This window comes from Pleurodeles waltl, chromosome 10 (assembly GCF_031143425.1).
Source record: "Pleurodeles waltl isolate 20211129_DDA chromosome 10, aPleWal1.hap1.20221129, whole genome shotgun sequence".
NCBI classification, from domain to species: Eukaryota; Metazoa; Chordata; class Amphibia; order Caudata; family Salamandridae; genus Pleurodeles; species Pleurodeles waltl.
In genome coordinates this window covers 681,835,190-681,851,143 of record NC_090449.1, presented here as the reverse complement: position 1 = coordinate 681,851,143, position 15,954 = coordinate 681,835,190, and the positions used below count along the sequence as shown (strand labels likewise).

Genomic DNA, 15,954 nt, shown 5'->3' with positions numbered 1-15,954 from the left:
CCCCCCCCAATACCAACTCTAGGTTAGGTAAAGAAGACCAGTTTTGGGGGATATCTTTGTTTCAAACGGCCTTAAAGCCATTCTCTCTTAATGGAAAGACCTGTTCAAACTTTAGGCCCACACTTGCTAGGAATGGGTTTGATTCAGCAGGGGAGCAGATAACTCTTTAGACACTTACCTAAAAATCACATCAGAGATAAAAAAAAAAAATTGGTCCAAATTAGACACATTCTGCTCTGTCATGCCTCCATAGTAGATGTCATCTCCCTACACCCCATTCCCCTTCCCACCCCTCACACCCACTCCCTCTCTTCCCTCACTCGATCCACTCTTTCCATCCCATACCATCCACCCCTTCCCACCTCTTCTTCTATTTCCCTCCTTGTCTCTGTACTTTTATCCCTACACCTACCCTCTCACTTCTCCTTCTCTTTTCCTACTCACCTCATGTGACTAGACTGGGTATTCTGTCTGCTCCTTAATGTAGCATAGCTCCATAACACTTCTCCCTCCCTCCTCCATTACTTAAGAAATATGAATCTATGTTTTAGCACCACCATATTAAACAGCTCCTCCAATGTACTTTGTTTCCATGAGACCTCATCACCGACATATATGCTAATGTATTCAACTTTCTCTCTTATAACCTACCAAATATCTGTTCCTCTCTATGTGTACTATGTGTGTAAGTATCAAAAATCTCAATGAAAAAAGAAATGCCTTTGATTCTTGATAGTTTACAAATTTGCAAATCATATAGCTCAGCACTGACCTGTTATCCCTTACTGATAGCTGGGTTACAGATACAGTAAACAGATGTCAGGAAGCACTAAACTTATGGCCCAGATCCAACAAGAGCAATGTATGTTTCCACACCTCTCGGAATCCACTGCCAGACATACACTGTGTAATACACTGGATAAAAGTAATCCCTGGAAAGGGGAATGTGATAATGGAGGTCCTTCCTCAACTGTTTGTTACATTTTTCACACAAAAAATGAATAATCGGGATGACAGAGAAATGTCAGAGAACACCATATACCAGCTCATTGCTATTAGTAGGAAGTCCATTGTCTATTGAATTATTGTACAACAAGGAGTAATAGTAGCCATTCCCATGCTCTCCAGGGTTGTGAGATATTTTCTAATTGAACAATATACACCACATAGATCTACACATCAAATCACATGGTCAAATGTTTAAATTAATGGACTCATACTTGCTACACTTTTGGGATCACTGTTTTGAATTAGCCTAAATGGAACGTTTCTGGGAATACAAGTAATTTCAAGCACTGATGAAGTCATTGACTTACACCTGAATGACAAAAACATGGTGACTGACTAGAACAGGTTAAGTTTGAGAACTCTGGAATAAAAGATGAGCTGTTTGAATGACTAAGAAGATATTTTGTGATCTAATTTGAAGTGCTTGCTACTTCATATTTGATAAACCTTTAGATGGCCTGCATCTGTATCATCAGAGTCTTTCCTTTGGATATGCCAGGGGTGTAAATAATTTCAGAGGAAAACTTTGAAAAGGAACATAAGGTAGTACGTGCCATAAATTACTTTTAAATGTGATTATTTATGTTTATTTTTGAGAAAATAATCACTTGTTACAATTTATTAAGCGAAGGCTCTACCTCAACTTTCTAAAAATTGCAGTCTACTTCTGTCTATGCACTGGAAAAATAATGTGATTATCCAGATAAAACTGACTGAACTACTTAGTATTTTGCCAGCCAATTCATATGTTAGTATTTCATGAGCAATAAATACACACAGCATAAAAGTTATTTGCCACTGAGAGTTCCTTAGAAAACAACTTTAATTTAAACATTTCTGATAACTTACTGAGTTATTACATTTTAAGTAGAAACCTTTGTGCCACCTTTATGTCACACTTTCAAGTGCAAGTAGGCAGATTCACCCTCTCATTATGTTCAATACAATGACTTCAATGTGTGTTTGATCATGGTAGTGTTGTAAATGGCAGAGACACTCCAAGCAGAGGTACCATGTATTTGTATTACGGGTGCATTGTTATAGCGCTTCTTACTCATGGTGAGGCACCAAATCACAGTTTAATGGCACAATACTGACTACAAAAATATTGTGTCATAAAACTATTGATGTAAATATTTGATAAGATAAATATCGACTTTAGAGAAAATGAATGTAAATGTCAACATAATGTACTACAAAAATATTGGCAAACAAACGTTTTGTTAGTAAAAAAATATTTATGTATACTACCAAAATATCAACTACAAAAATTAACAATATAGTGTCAAACTCGACCTGACTAAAGTATCTAAGACTATATTGTAATAAACAAAATTATCTAAAAACAGAAAACAAAATAAATAATGTAATTTAATATTAGCTTATAAGTATAATTATATTACAAACCTAAGGGTATTTCATATCATTTTAATGTAAACTAAAAAACCCTTACTTGTGTAATTATACAAATAAAAACATAACATTAAAACATGTGTCTTATTGTAAAACACTAATGTTTAAAAAATAATTTATTGCAATTTTTTCATACAAACTTTATTTCAACTTACAATATAAAATAAAATAAATCACTTTTTGAGAAACGTGCATAATAAATAATTTAAAAGCTGATTATGTGATCTAAAATGTATTTATATATTCATAATACAATTACTAAAAATGTGAAAATATATAACGTAAGTAACAACAGAAAATATGCAAGGATATATGTATACCACATTTGTTCTTAAAGATTGTGAAATTAGGAGAAACATTGATGATGGCAAATATTATGAGTGCTTCTGTGTCTGGGCAGTGTGAGAATTGGAACATATTACATGTATTTGTGTGATGAAGAGGAAGGAGAAGAGCGGGGAACTGAGTGCATGTGGGAAAAGCATTGACAGTGCTGTGAAAGATATTCCCTAATTCACCCACCCTATATACAATCTACATAGGAAAACATATTAGTTCTGAACAGGGGCTAACCTACCATTCATGCGGCAGGTGCAGTGGTACCTGGCCCACAGCCTGGAGGGGCCCATTAAAACCACACAGTGCTGTATTTTGCTACCAAACTGCAATCAAAGGGGACATTGTCCTTGCTTCAGGTCCCATGGCACCCTTGCAACTCTACTAGTTCCGAAAATATCTGAATTTCAAGTGGTTTGAAAATCACATGAATTTATAAAAGCAATGAAATACATAGATGGTCATTCAAACTCTGATATAGTGCAAATATTGTTGCAATATACCCTTTGCGCCCATTTTTGCACCTCTGCCTTTCTAACCAGTAAGTGCAAACTGTGCTTACTGCTGTTTTGCACAATCTTTTAGCCCCTGATTCTTTTGGTGTTGAAGAAAATGCAATAGCATAAAAATGTGAACAAAACTGATACAGTTAACTTTTGCGCATGCCATTTGTCTTGGTTGCCCCTGTTGGTGAATGAGGAACAAAAATACATTAAGTACCAGGTGCAAATTTCCTTACTGACTTTGACTGTAAATTGGTGCAGTACTCTGTTGGATTAATAAAAATGCCATTCAGTACCCCCTTTAGTTCCACTATGTAAATTTCACAGAAAAAGTTGCTCGGTCGTCAATAAATTACTTTTCTACTCACACTGCATTTGCAGAATAACAGCATGTTTTTCAATCCTATTATGAAGCTGTCTTTATGACACAATACAGCTGAACCATACAGAGTTCTTTGTGACTGTGTGTTTTGTTTTATGTTCCCGTAGATGGAATACTCTCGGCATACAAGGCGCTCTTCTCAGCCATTTCATTGAACCGGTCTATTTGCACAGCATCATTGTGGGCAGTCTCCATCACACTGGTCACCTATCGCGGATTATGAGCCATAGAATAGAAGACTGCGGCAAGCTACCAACTCCATACAGGCATAATCAACCCCTCCTCAGTGGTAAGAGCATGCTCGATTTACCAACAAGTTGACACTCTTCCAAACCTTTTCTCCACTCTTGGATAAATTCATAAATACAACACATATTTAGCTTCAGAAAATACGCCAGTTTATCAACACATTGGTTTCCTGTCAGATAGTCTTTTTTCTGAAGATGTATTTCACTCGGTGAGTCCTGCACCTTTAAGTCAAGCTCTCCTTCAGTTTGACAGACAGTGTGCATGTCTAAATAATAATCAATTGCGCCATTCCACTAAATTTCCGCAGCGACACAAGGTCAGCAGGAGGACATGCTCAGAGCTTATCTCCATTCTCTTCAAATCAGGATTTAGATATGGTGTGCCTCATGGGAGCCAGACTCTCGTCTGCGCGCACCCTTATCCCGGATGAGTACATTCCTCCAGGACACACACAATAATAAAAAACGATAAAGCTGAGGGTGTGAGGGCGACAAATGGCTTTGCAAAGAGAAATACATGATTAGCGTTCTGTAGAATGGCCTAAGTACATTTTGAACGCTTTCAGCTATTTCTTATCCTGCCCACAACTGCTGTTCGTAAATATAAATCTCATGCAGGAGCTCAAGCAGAGTGAATGCGCTATCAATGTTTGCTTACTCTTTTGTTAAATTTAGCGTATATATTTTTATTTGACAAATGTGCCTTATTTTTACGTTCAATGGTCCTCTTTGGCATTTGCTGTCTAGCTATCAACTGAAGATGATGTATGATGGTCAAGAGGTGCACTAACGGCTCATAATTTCACACACTCCAGAAATACCAATACTGTTGGTTTTGGTAATTCCAGGGTGAAAGTGGAATTGTGTCAAATTCAAGGATAATGTTCAATAACATACTGAAATGCATGTCTCTGCACAATTTTCTGCATGTTTTCACCTTTTTTTAAGAGTTACCTGGATATTTTTCCCACTGTCAGCAGGCACAGGTGTAAAACTCAAGACTTGCAGTGTTCTTGTAATATCAGTGATGCTCTCAAGATTAATGGGCACCCATAGAGGAGCCCAGGTATTCACGTTCTTGTGTTGGGTGACTATTGCATGGCCCTATGTAACCGTGCATCCCATGGAATGACAATGAATTGAGAGGAAAATCCACTTACTGCCAATGGTCATCTCTCAAGTCTTTTTTGTCTTTGGAACAGTCCTTATTATAATAATGTGCAACTTTACCCTATAGACACCGTTTTTTACATTGTATTTATGTCTATTTGGTGTCAGTTTCTTCAGACTAGTTTTTTGGCTGCCATTTGGCACTTCAATGAGAAAACGAGTAAACTCCAACAAAACAAGAAAAATGAGTTTTTCCTTAAGGCCACTGTCTACTTTTTTAAAAATAAAATCCCTTCACTACTAAATAAAAATGTTAGTGTTGTATTGTGTTCGTTTGCTATTGTTTTGTGGTATTATGTTGTTCTGTTGTGTTGTCTTGTTATATATTGTTACTGTACTAGTGTGTTGTACTGTTCTCTTGGTGGGATTTTTTTGAGTTGCATTACTATTGTGCTACGAAGAGGGCCAATCTAATGTGTTGTTGCCTTGCTGGAGTACTGGATAGTTGTAACTCAGTTGCAGTCCACCTGCATGAACAGGTACAAACTCTTTCATAATTCAATGCCACTACTGCAAGCACAATTTTATGATACGGTGTTAAAAGGTATTTCCACCAAACACATAGGATATGAAAGAGCCAAAAACAAAATTATTTTAGTAATTCATCCTTAAGTGTTTGATTCGTTAAAAGGTGTATAATTTAGCATATAATTAAATATTTAAATGCGGGAATATGCATAATTTTGCAAATTAATCATTGAAAAGCTCATTTAGAAGTAAGAATTTCTCAATTCGTTTTTCTGGTGAAGCTGATCCTTTTTTCCAGAATGAGAGAAATATTCACCAAGAAAACCGAGTTCTCTATATTTCAACAATGTCCTAGCCATACTATCGACTACCAAAAATATAGTATATAGTAAAGGGAAGTATTTCTAGGTAAATATAGATTTACTATAGTTAACATCACGTATATGCAGCTTGAAAACATATATATCTTCATGGCACTTAGTTGTGGAGTTAAGAATAGTACATCTATACTTACGCACAAATACTTTCACAATATTTTTGTGGTTAATATGCTGGTACTTAACTTCTCATATATGCAAATTGACAACATACATATCTTCTAGATACTTAGGTACGTAGTTTGGAACTTTAAACTTAACTACACCTATCTTCACTATATTTTGACAGATATTCTGGCTGTGATATATTAGCAGTTCAATATTCTTATGCTTAATATTCTGATATACAAAAATGAAAGAAATGCATACATCCAATTTGAGCTTGAATGTTTCACTTTTTGAATAGCAATGAAGTCACTAGCGGAGCAATGCAATTGCTTTTCTCTGTTTTTTAAGTTGTGCACTTGCATTATAATGTATGGATAGTATTGTCCTGATCTATAAAGCTAATCTGCAGTTGCAACAGGTGCAAAGCCTGTGATTCACAAAACACACGTTTTTTGGCAGTTAAGTTACAATGTGCAAAAGCCATTTTGCGAGTCAGCAAATCACTATGCAAACAAGTGCCACTATTAATACGTTGCTATCATGATACTGGCACCTCATAAAAGCAAGGTTCTGTTTTGTTCTTATTCAGCTTGATCTTGAACTACAAATTGTAACCTAACATGAAAAAAGGCAACCCTTAGCCATCCTAATATGGATGAAACACACTGATGTACCTTTTGCTTTATGCGTTCGGGCAACCAGCCCTAACATCGCACCCTGTTGGAAGCAGCTATATAAACCATATTAAGCTGGTAAACGAAATCAGGGTTCAAACTGAACTTGACTTGGTTCACACAATAAGCAGAGGATGTTTTCACGTGAAAAACTGTTGCATGCACACTGAGTGGCTGCACTAGCTAAAAAGAGGCAAACTGGATGCATGGTTCATTTATCCTCATACAGAATAGATTAATGTATACAAATCAGCAGTGCCCACCAATGCCGGAAGTTTTACATCTTGTGCACTAGTCATAATCAGACCCTGGAAGTGTTGCACTTCAGCAGTAAAATGACAAAATTGATGCCAAAGAATGGTACTTTTTCAAAAGTTACAGAGCAAAGGGCTGCGTTTGGCCAATAACACCGCACTTTCAATGTATTAGCCATGTAACACATTACAGAGGTAGTCACCATTACAACACCTAAGCCATTTCCAAGAACAGCATCCCTTCACAATCTATTCGCAGACCTTCAACTCACAAGGGGCAGTGTGTATCACACAATATTGTCTCCCGTGAAACAGTCACTTGGTGAGGAGCCGATATCACATGGTGTGCGCACAATTAGCTGAAAATTCCTGCAGACAGCAAGTTTCCAACTACTTTTTGGAGGTTATGTGCAACAGATGTCCTTGACGGGGTGTGCCCCTCCTCACGATATTGGCAGCAGCCTCAGAAGCTTTGTTTTTTGGTGTTGGAAGTGGGAGGCAGTGAATTTAAAGTGCCTCAGCTGTGCTTAACACTAGGATCGGCCCCGTCAAGGCTCTGCCCCAAATCTCACATGGCAAACAGTTTTCGTACATCGGCATGTCGGACTGTGGCCAGCTCAGGCACAGCCCATCAGCCCTGACATTTGATCCTGCCCCTGAGGATGCCCTGATCGTTCTCTCTACCACAAATCTTAATGAGCTGCCGAGATCTTCATAGCATACAAGTCACAAATTGCAATAAAGGACACCGATGGATGTAACAGAAAACGCCAGGGAGACTTAGTGGATCGTTGTGCTTCATATCACTCTCTACTGGATCATGAGCACGCACTCACAATGTAGGACCACTTCCAACAGTTACCACGGCACTACCTTTTGGGAGTTGACAGCGGGATATTATAGAGAGCATCGAAAAGCGTGATGTGTTCTACTGCTAAGGGGTGAACGCATTACACAACAAATATTTGCCCTTTTTTGTTCCCTTCTACCAAGCCCTAGTGGGTGTCTACTCCCAACCCCCTTGACCCCCCCCCCCCCCGGCAGAGCATTATCTAATTTTGCAATGCTCCGAGTAATTGTTACGAGCCATGTATTTTCATCCTCCCTGTTTGTAAGCCCCCTATTCCTGCGAATGTTGTCTGCAGACTGTGGGTCAAGCAAGATGATCTCTGAATACGGGAACCAACCTTGGGAACAAAGTGTATGGCACACAAAGATGTATGCGTATTGTGTATTGTACATAGTATAGACATGAAGCGGTGTGATTTGCGTCCCATCTAACAGCAGAGAACTCTTCAGCATCGTCAAAGAGTTCTCCAACCCCAGCGCCAGCGCCAACGCCGTCACGCCCTCACAGGATTTGTGCGAATCCCTCGCCACTTTCTTCCATCGCAAGATCAGCGACCTCCACGACAGCTTCGGACACCAGACCCAACCATACACCACTGAACCCGCTTCCCCGGACATCACCCTCAACAACTGGACCCACATCAACACGGAAGAAACCAAATCCATCATGAACTCTATCCACTCCGGCGCCCCTTCGGACCCCTGCCCGCACTTCATCTTTAACAAAGCCGACGACATCATCGCCCCGCACCTCCAGACCGTCATCAACTCTTCTTTTTCTTCTGCTACCTTCCCCGAATGCTGGAAGCACGCTGAAGTCAACGCCCTACTAAAGAAACCTACGGCTGACCCAAGCGACCTGAAAAACTTCCGCCCCATCTCTCTTCTACCTTTCCCAGCCAAGGTAATAGAAAAGACCGTCAACAAACAGCTGACCACCTTCCTGGAAGACAACAACCTGCTCGACCCTTCACAAACCGGATTCCGAACCAACCACAGCACGGAAACCGCCCTCATCTCAGTCACAGACGACATCAGAACCCTGATGGACAACGGTGAAACAGTCGCCCTCATTCTCCTCGACCTCTCGGCTGCCTTTGACACCGTCTGTCACCGCACCCTAATCACCCGCCTACGCTCCACCGGGATCCAAGGCCAGGCCCTGGACTGGATCGCCTCCTTCCTCGCTAACCGCTCCCAAAGAGTTTACCTCCCTCCGTTTCGCTCAGAACCCACCAAGATCATCTGCGGCGTACCTCAAGGCTCATCGCTCAGCCGACACTCTTCAATGTCTACATGAGCCCCCTCGCCGACATCGTACGCAAGCACGACATCATCATCACCTCCTACGCCGACGACACCCAACTTGTACTCTCCCTCACCAAGGACCCCGCCAGCGCCAAGACCAACCTACAAGAGGGTATGAAGGACGTCGCAGATTGGATGAGGCTCAGCCGCCTAAAGCTGAACTCTGAAAAAACGGAAGTCCTCATCCTCGGCAACACCCCGTCCGCCTGGGACGACTCCTGGTGGCCCACGGCCCTCGGCACCGCACCGACCCCCGCAGACCACGCCCGCAACCTCGGCTTCATCTTGGACCCTCTTCTCACCATGACCAAGCAAGTCAACGCCGTGTCCTCCGCCTGCTTCCTCACTCTCCGCATGCTCCGCAAGATCTTCAGCTGGATCCTCGCCGACACCAGAAAAACCGTGACCCACGCCCTTGTCACGAGTCGCCTGGACTACGGCAATACCCTCTACGCCGGGACCACCGCCAAACTCCAAAACCGCCTGCAACGCATCCAAAACGCCTCGGCCCGCCTCATCCTCGACGTACCCCGCAACAGCCACATCTCCGCACACCTGAGACACCTGCATTGGCTCCCAGTCAGCAAAAGGATCACCTTCCGTCTTCTCACCCACGCACACAAAGCCCTCCACAACAAGGGACCGGAATACCTCAACAGACGCCTCAGCTTCTACGTCCCCACCCGCCCCCTCCGCTCCGCTGGCCTCGCACTTGCTGCCGTCCCTCGCACCCGCTGCTCCACGGCGGGTGGGAGATCTTTCTCCTTCCTGGCGGCCAAGACCTGGAACTCCCTCCCCACCAGCCTCAGGACCACCCAGGACCACTCCGCTTTCCGGAGACTCCTAAAGACTTGGCTGTTCGAGCAGCGATAACCCCCCCCCTTTCCCCCCTAGCGCCTTGAGACCCGCACGGGTGAGTAGCGCGCTTTATAAATGTTAATGATTTGATTTGATTAGATATATTGTAATATATTTGAGTATACAGAAAATTACCTCACTGTCGGTCCTTCCGTCTTTCATCAGAGTGTCCTGGTTGGTTTTAGAAATTTCTGCCTCAAGAAACCTACTCAATTTCCTTGATGTTGGTGTTAATCACTCCTTCCGGAAATTAATTTTCCTCTCGCCTTCATAGAGTCAGTCAACCCAGACTGACTTGAGCCTTGTCACTGTGGCGATTAAATACATTTCCTCGGCTCTTTCTTCACTTGCAGTGCAGGCTGAAGTTGGGGCAGCTCAACCTGCACGCCTTGCTGGATTTCAGAGCACAGTTAGCGCCTCATTTTCCACAAGTCAGAGTTCTGTATTCATGTTCTGGCTGTCAGTGGGAATGAGTGTCAAAAGGAACAGGACTCGTCAGCTCGGGTAACTTTCGCTACTTTTCTGAGTTATATGAGTCATGGAACAATGTTTGCATTTATACACAGGAACATTAATTCGATTTAATTAAACTTTACTTAGAAATAATCACACCTGTGTCCTCATTGTGTAGTTTTTAAAAGAAAGAATACATAGTCAATCTATGTAAATAAACTAACATGTAATAATAGGTTCATCAGAGTATTTCATAATCATAATTTCACATTCGAATTTCATATTGAAACCTTAGCAATGTCAAACCTGGGGTGGAAGCTGGCTTTATATAAAAACAATTAAAAGTGATGGGTGGAATGCTCGAATTAATTTAACAAGTGGTAATTACTCGGGCTGCATTTTAGGTCAACACTGACCATGTCACTTTAAACAGACAAGCCATATGCAAATCAGTCTCGACCCTGCACAAGTCGGAACACTCCAACACAAGCTGTCAGGACAAGGCCACTCTAAATGGGAACTCAGGCACCCCCCAGACTCTGATCAGTTGCTAGTATTAACCAATTTAATATTACCCTGTTTACCTTCCCGGAGGGAAGGCAATCTGGGATGGCCTTGCCAGGACTCGAACTTGTGACTTGGAGACACTGCATGCCAATGCTGCAAGGGTTTAAATCTCTATGCCATCTTCAGGCAACTATTATAGGGATATGTAGGAAATAAGGGAGCTGATGATGTTATTGTGTTTTTTTTAACTTCCCAAGAGGAAACGAGGAAACAATACAAACCACTTATCTGTCATAATTGTCAGGGATTTTCAGCCACAAAGACTTGGCCTACCTCATCAGAGAGAATTCCCGGGGTCTTGGTGATCTACTGTGAAGCATACATATTTATAGTTATATACTCAGAGATTATAACTCTGTTGCAGAACACACTGATAAACTTCCCATTAATGCAGTACCATGTTGTGAGTTGCAGAGTGTGTGTCAGAGCACTGTGTTCACCTGATTGCTAAAACTTCTGGGACCAAAACGAAAAAAAGATCAGATCATGTGTCAATTGTCTTCATTGTCATGAGTTACCACAGGTAGTGGAACCAACATGTGATGTCAGGAACGTCATTTCTCTTTCAATGGAGTGCAATCAGCAGTTTGGCAGCAGGGAGCATCTGTACCAATAAAGCCCAGCCTAGCCCACCAAAGGAAACCCATCTACAATAAGATGGATCTCGAATCTTCAGGAATGGAAATCTCAGGATCCCTTTGATATGACCAAGTACTTCCTTCCAATATGTTTGTATGCATGCGCATTCCCATCAAATGTGCATAACTTAGTCTGGTCCTGCAAAGCATCTCCAACGGGTATCAGGCATGGCCATTCTCTGTAAAATTTGTGGCGTTAGGTATCACTGGCATATGCCCTTTTTTCTACTGGTGGTAGCATTCCACAGTTCGGACTATGTCTCTTTTATATGATGATCTATCTTGCAAGGCTCATTGCTACATTAGAACACTAATATGCAAGATTGTATATAAATCAAAGAGTAGGCCTTTCAAAATATTATATTGCCCTATTTTTTAGAATATACCAATCGCCTGTTGGCTGCTAAATTGTTTGCCAGGTATAGGTCCCAGTAATGTCAATGAATATATTTCAATCTGTTCTGTTCACTGATGGCAATTTTTTTTGGCGATTTTTAAAAACCACTTAAGCTGTTTCACAACAAACAGATCAGATGTGTCTTAAAATCCCAATCTCCGTCTGGTAAAAGCCCCCTTCATGGCTAAGAAAAAGCATGGGTTGCCATGGATATGTGTATTTGGTGATGGGAAAGATGTTAGGTAGCCATGTGTGGTGATTCCATCAAAGGTTTATAGTACTACAGATAAGCATTACAAGGCTAACTCACATAATGGCGAACATGTCCTGGTAGCAAAAAAACTCCTAAATGCATTTTTCACTTCTGTATGGCCTATCTCTCCCATTTTATAACACTGGGTTACCTTATTACATTCAAAAAGTCCTAACTTTTGATTGGGAGCAGGTAGAAATATCCTGTTTGGACTCAAATTAATTGTAATTTAAAACCCTCTTTAATGGTAAAGTCAGATTTTAAGTCACTATCCTGAAAATGGCACTTTTTGAAAATGAGTGTTTTACTCGCCTAACACTTTAGTCCCTGCTGCAAGTGTCCTGTCCTGTGACATGACTGTGAATGGCTCTGCTCTTAGGGTATGTGTATTCCTGGCAGACAGTGAGACAAAGGCGACTGGGTGTTTTGTTTCACGTGACCATCTATCATCAGTTGGGACTTTGAACTTTATTACTATTTATGTGCTGCATAAATACTTTACACACTGCATCTAAGTTAAGTCTGACCGCTTTTGTGCCAAACTACCAGAGGATTAAGCACTGGGTAATTTAGTACTTTTTGTAGTTCACAATGACAAAGATTGTGGTTGTTGCCTGAAAGGGGCTTCCAACCCCGCAAACCAATAACCCTATTTCTTGCAGTCACAAATGCAGGTGTTCAGGCACCATTGGGAAGGTTACTTGTTGTATCCCCAAACCTACTTCTTTCCCAGCACTGAAGCACATAGTATGTGCTGTCTCCGCTTGATTATTCCACTCAGACCTCTGCTGGCCTACCAAATTTCCCCCACCTAGGAACGCTGGCCTGGAGGCATTCTTAATTGTGAGATTCTCCTATAGCCAGCAGTTGCTGTGCTCTCCACTACATACTCAACTACTTAGGCACCATCATGTATCATCCTTGCGGCAGCCCCACACCTCTTCTCCCAATCATAGAGCATGTCTACTGCGCGTTTTCAGTCATCTTTCATTCTCAGGACTCTGACTGTCCTTAACTAGGCCCACTATTTCCCCTAGTCCAAGAACAAGTGGGGTAACTGTTGCAGCTTCTGGTCCACTACAAAGCTCCAGGCAAATCTACGGTCATGGAGGCCATCTTACTAGAAGCCAATCTGAAGGTAATTTTGCATTGTGGAGATGGCACACCTGTGGAACGTTGTCAGCTTTCCATTGAGAAAGATTGTGTTGCAATCAGAGAGGCATCCTATGTGGGTAGGATTTGTACCAGAAGCACTGGTGCATCTATCTCACCAAGCATATTATGGGCAAGGGAATGGCACAGAATATTCAGCCCTGTTTTTTTTCAGGATGTCCCCATGACATCAGTAGAATTCCAAAGCACACATGGAGCGCACTCCTTTAGATAGATGTGTCCTCAACTGCACACAGAGACCTAACTTTCTTGGAGATTATTTATTTCTACCATGAGCAATCACTTTAAGGAGAGAAATGAATATAGAGCACTTCAGCTATTAACTTGTAAGCTTATTGAAGGGTATGTCCAGAAACGAAGATGTGTACTATGCTGCCCTTGTGTAGCCCATGGAAGCATACCTTATGTTGCCAATCGTGGAGCTTTAGAGAGGATCGGACGTCCCTTGGACTGTTATAAAATACTTTCCACTGTACACATTTCTACTAGGAGCCCTGGAGCTACTGGCTTCCCCATTGTGCTTTTGTTACTGTGCATGCCACTTTTCAGCATCAGCCTGAATTAATCTCTAGATCATTTTCAGCCTGTGTGGAATTTCCAATTCCCTTTCCCTTTAGAGTGGCCCTGCAGTGTCCCCTTTCCAGAACAGCCGGCAAGCCAAAGAAATGGGAGGTATTACTCAAATCCCAGATACTAGGGACCTATATGTTTTTTCAGAACATTACTCGAGAGATCACTCATTTTAAAACTGTTATGCTGTGTGTACCGTTTACTTTTGGGTGCCCTTAAGCTGCACAGATTGCACTGTCAGTTCTATCTGCCCTGCAGTTCAGCCTGTCCACCCTTATTCGTCAGTGCTCCATATGTTAACTTTTCATTGACCGCCAACATAGCCTGCTGAATCGTTCCCACTAATGAGACCACACAATGGCCTAGCATCTATCTCATCTTCCTCAAGCCCAACCAAGCCCAACTACCTTTCCCAGTCTCTCAAGAGACCATCAACTTTTTTAAGAGCCTCAAATGTGCACCACCTCGTCTGGATATTTGGTTTGAATACACTCCTAGGACTATGCTATTTGATCACAATCACTACATTGTTCATACTATTTGCTTGTTAGTCTGCACTAGCCATCACAATGTTAAGAAATAAAGAAGTGCATGTTTGTATTTCACAGTTATAATTGTTTTAGGCGGAAAATGTCTTAGGTACTGTGTTCAAGCTGGAACTGGGGAACCAAAATGCTGAAACCAGCCCCATTCCCTTTTCTCCTCCTTGCGCTACCTCTCTCTTTCCATCCACCCATCCATTCTATCTTTCTCCCTCTCTCCTTGATGTCCTCTCCCTCTCTGATCTCTTTCTCTCTAACGCCCGCTCCCTCCCACTCTTTACTTCTTGAAGCCTAGGGGGAAACGCCCAGTAGAATACAAAGGCCTGTCTGGCCCTATATTGTGTACTGTCAGGATGGCATTGTTTCTCCTACTGTAAATGCCTTACTAGGTTCATATAATATCAAATTTCCGTATAGAGTTTCTGAGCCCTCTGTTTCATACTCATTTACTGACGCAAAGCCAACAGTAGAGTTTGGGATCCCATGTGAAGTCTTTTGGAAGCACTTAACATCACTACTTTTCCATGCTACTCTCCGATTCATGTTGCCCATCACATTTTGAGGCACACAGCCCCTCTGGGAATCATAAGTAGGGCCTTGTTTCTCCCATATACTGTTCTGTCAATCTCTGATATCATATTGCACACTAGCTGCTTGCAAACTCATTGGAGTGTTGGTTACAAATCAAAAGTATTTTGTTTTAGGAATTACCTAACCCAACAGGAGTATGACCTACCCGTACCACCACTGATACAGAAATTGAAGCTTTCTTGCTAGGGCTACTGAAATCCTAGTATGGGAATTCTGAAGAGACCATAACAATTGTAACAATGAAACAAAATTGAGTGGTCAAAATAGCACTCTGAAAACCGAAGTGAGTCACAAAAAAGCCAATAACCATTTTTACTGTCTCCATAATATCCTTAGTAAGTTTAGAGACTAAACACTGACTCACAAGAAAATCTAACAAATACCAATGTGTACACCAAAATATAGATAATACAGTCCTCCAACTCTCAAAAATACGTTTTACATCTTCAGCAGCAGTGCTAACCACTCTCTACATCATCACACCAAAGCAGCTGCTTCAAAATCTTAAAACATACATCGTATGTGGGTGGATGATACAATTTGGGAACCTCCTCAAATGTCATTAGAGAACCTGGGCCAAATCACTCCTATTTGGTAGCATTGCATGTCCTTTGTGGTTAGCTGGGCAGTGTTTCGTGGAAATACCTTTCACCACTGCATCATAAAGGTCAATTTGTACCGCTGGTAATATGTGATAAGAATGGTTGTGCATATTTAAGCAGGTGGAAGATGGCAGAGGTTAAAACAACACAGCACCACATTTGAATAACACACTGCAACAGGACAACAGCAAAACAACAAAACCTACAATGAC

General features: G+C 41.6%; 1 protein-coding gene across 1 annotated transcript in view; it reads left to right on the top strand.

Annotated features, from left to right (window-relative positions):
• Positions 1 to 15,954, top strand: part of ADARB2 (adenosine deaminase RNA specific B2 (inactive)) — a 1,180,343-nt gene that overhangs the window by 1,106,108 nt on the left and 58,281 nt on the right. The window contains exon 8 of the mRNA XM_069211196.1: positions 3,750 to 3,931. Coding sequence (XP_069067297.1) covers positions 3,750 to 3,931 — 182 coding nt within the window. The remainder of the gene's footprint in view (positions 1 to 3,749; positions 3,932 to 15,954) is intronic.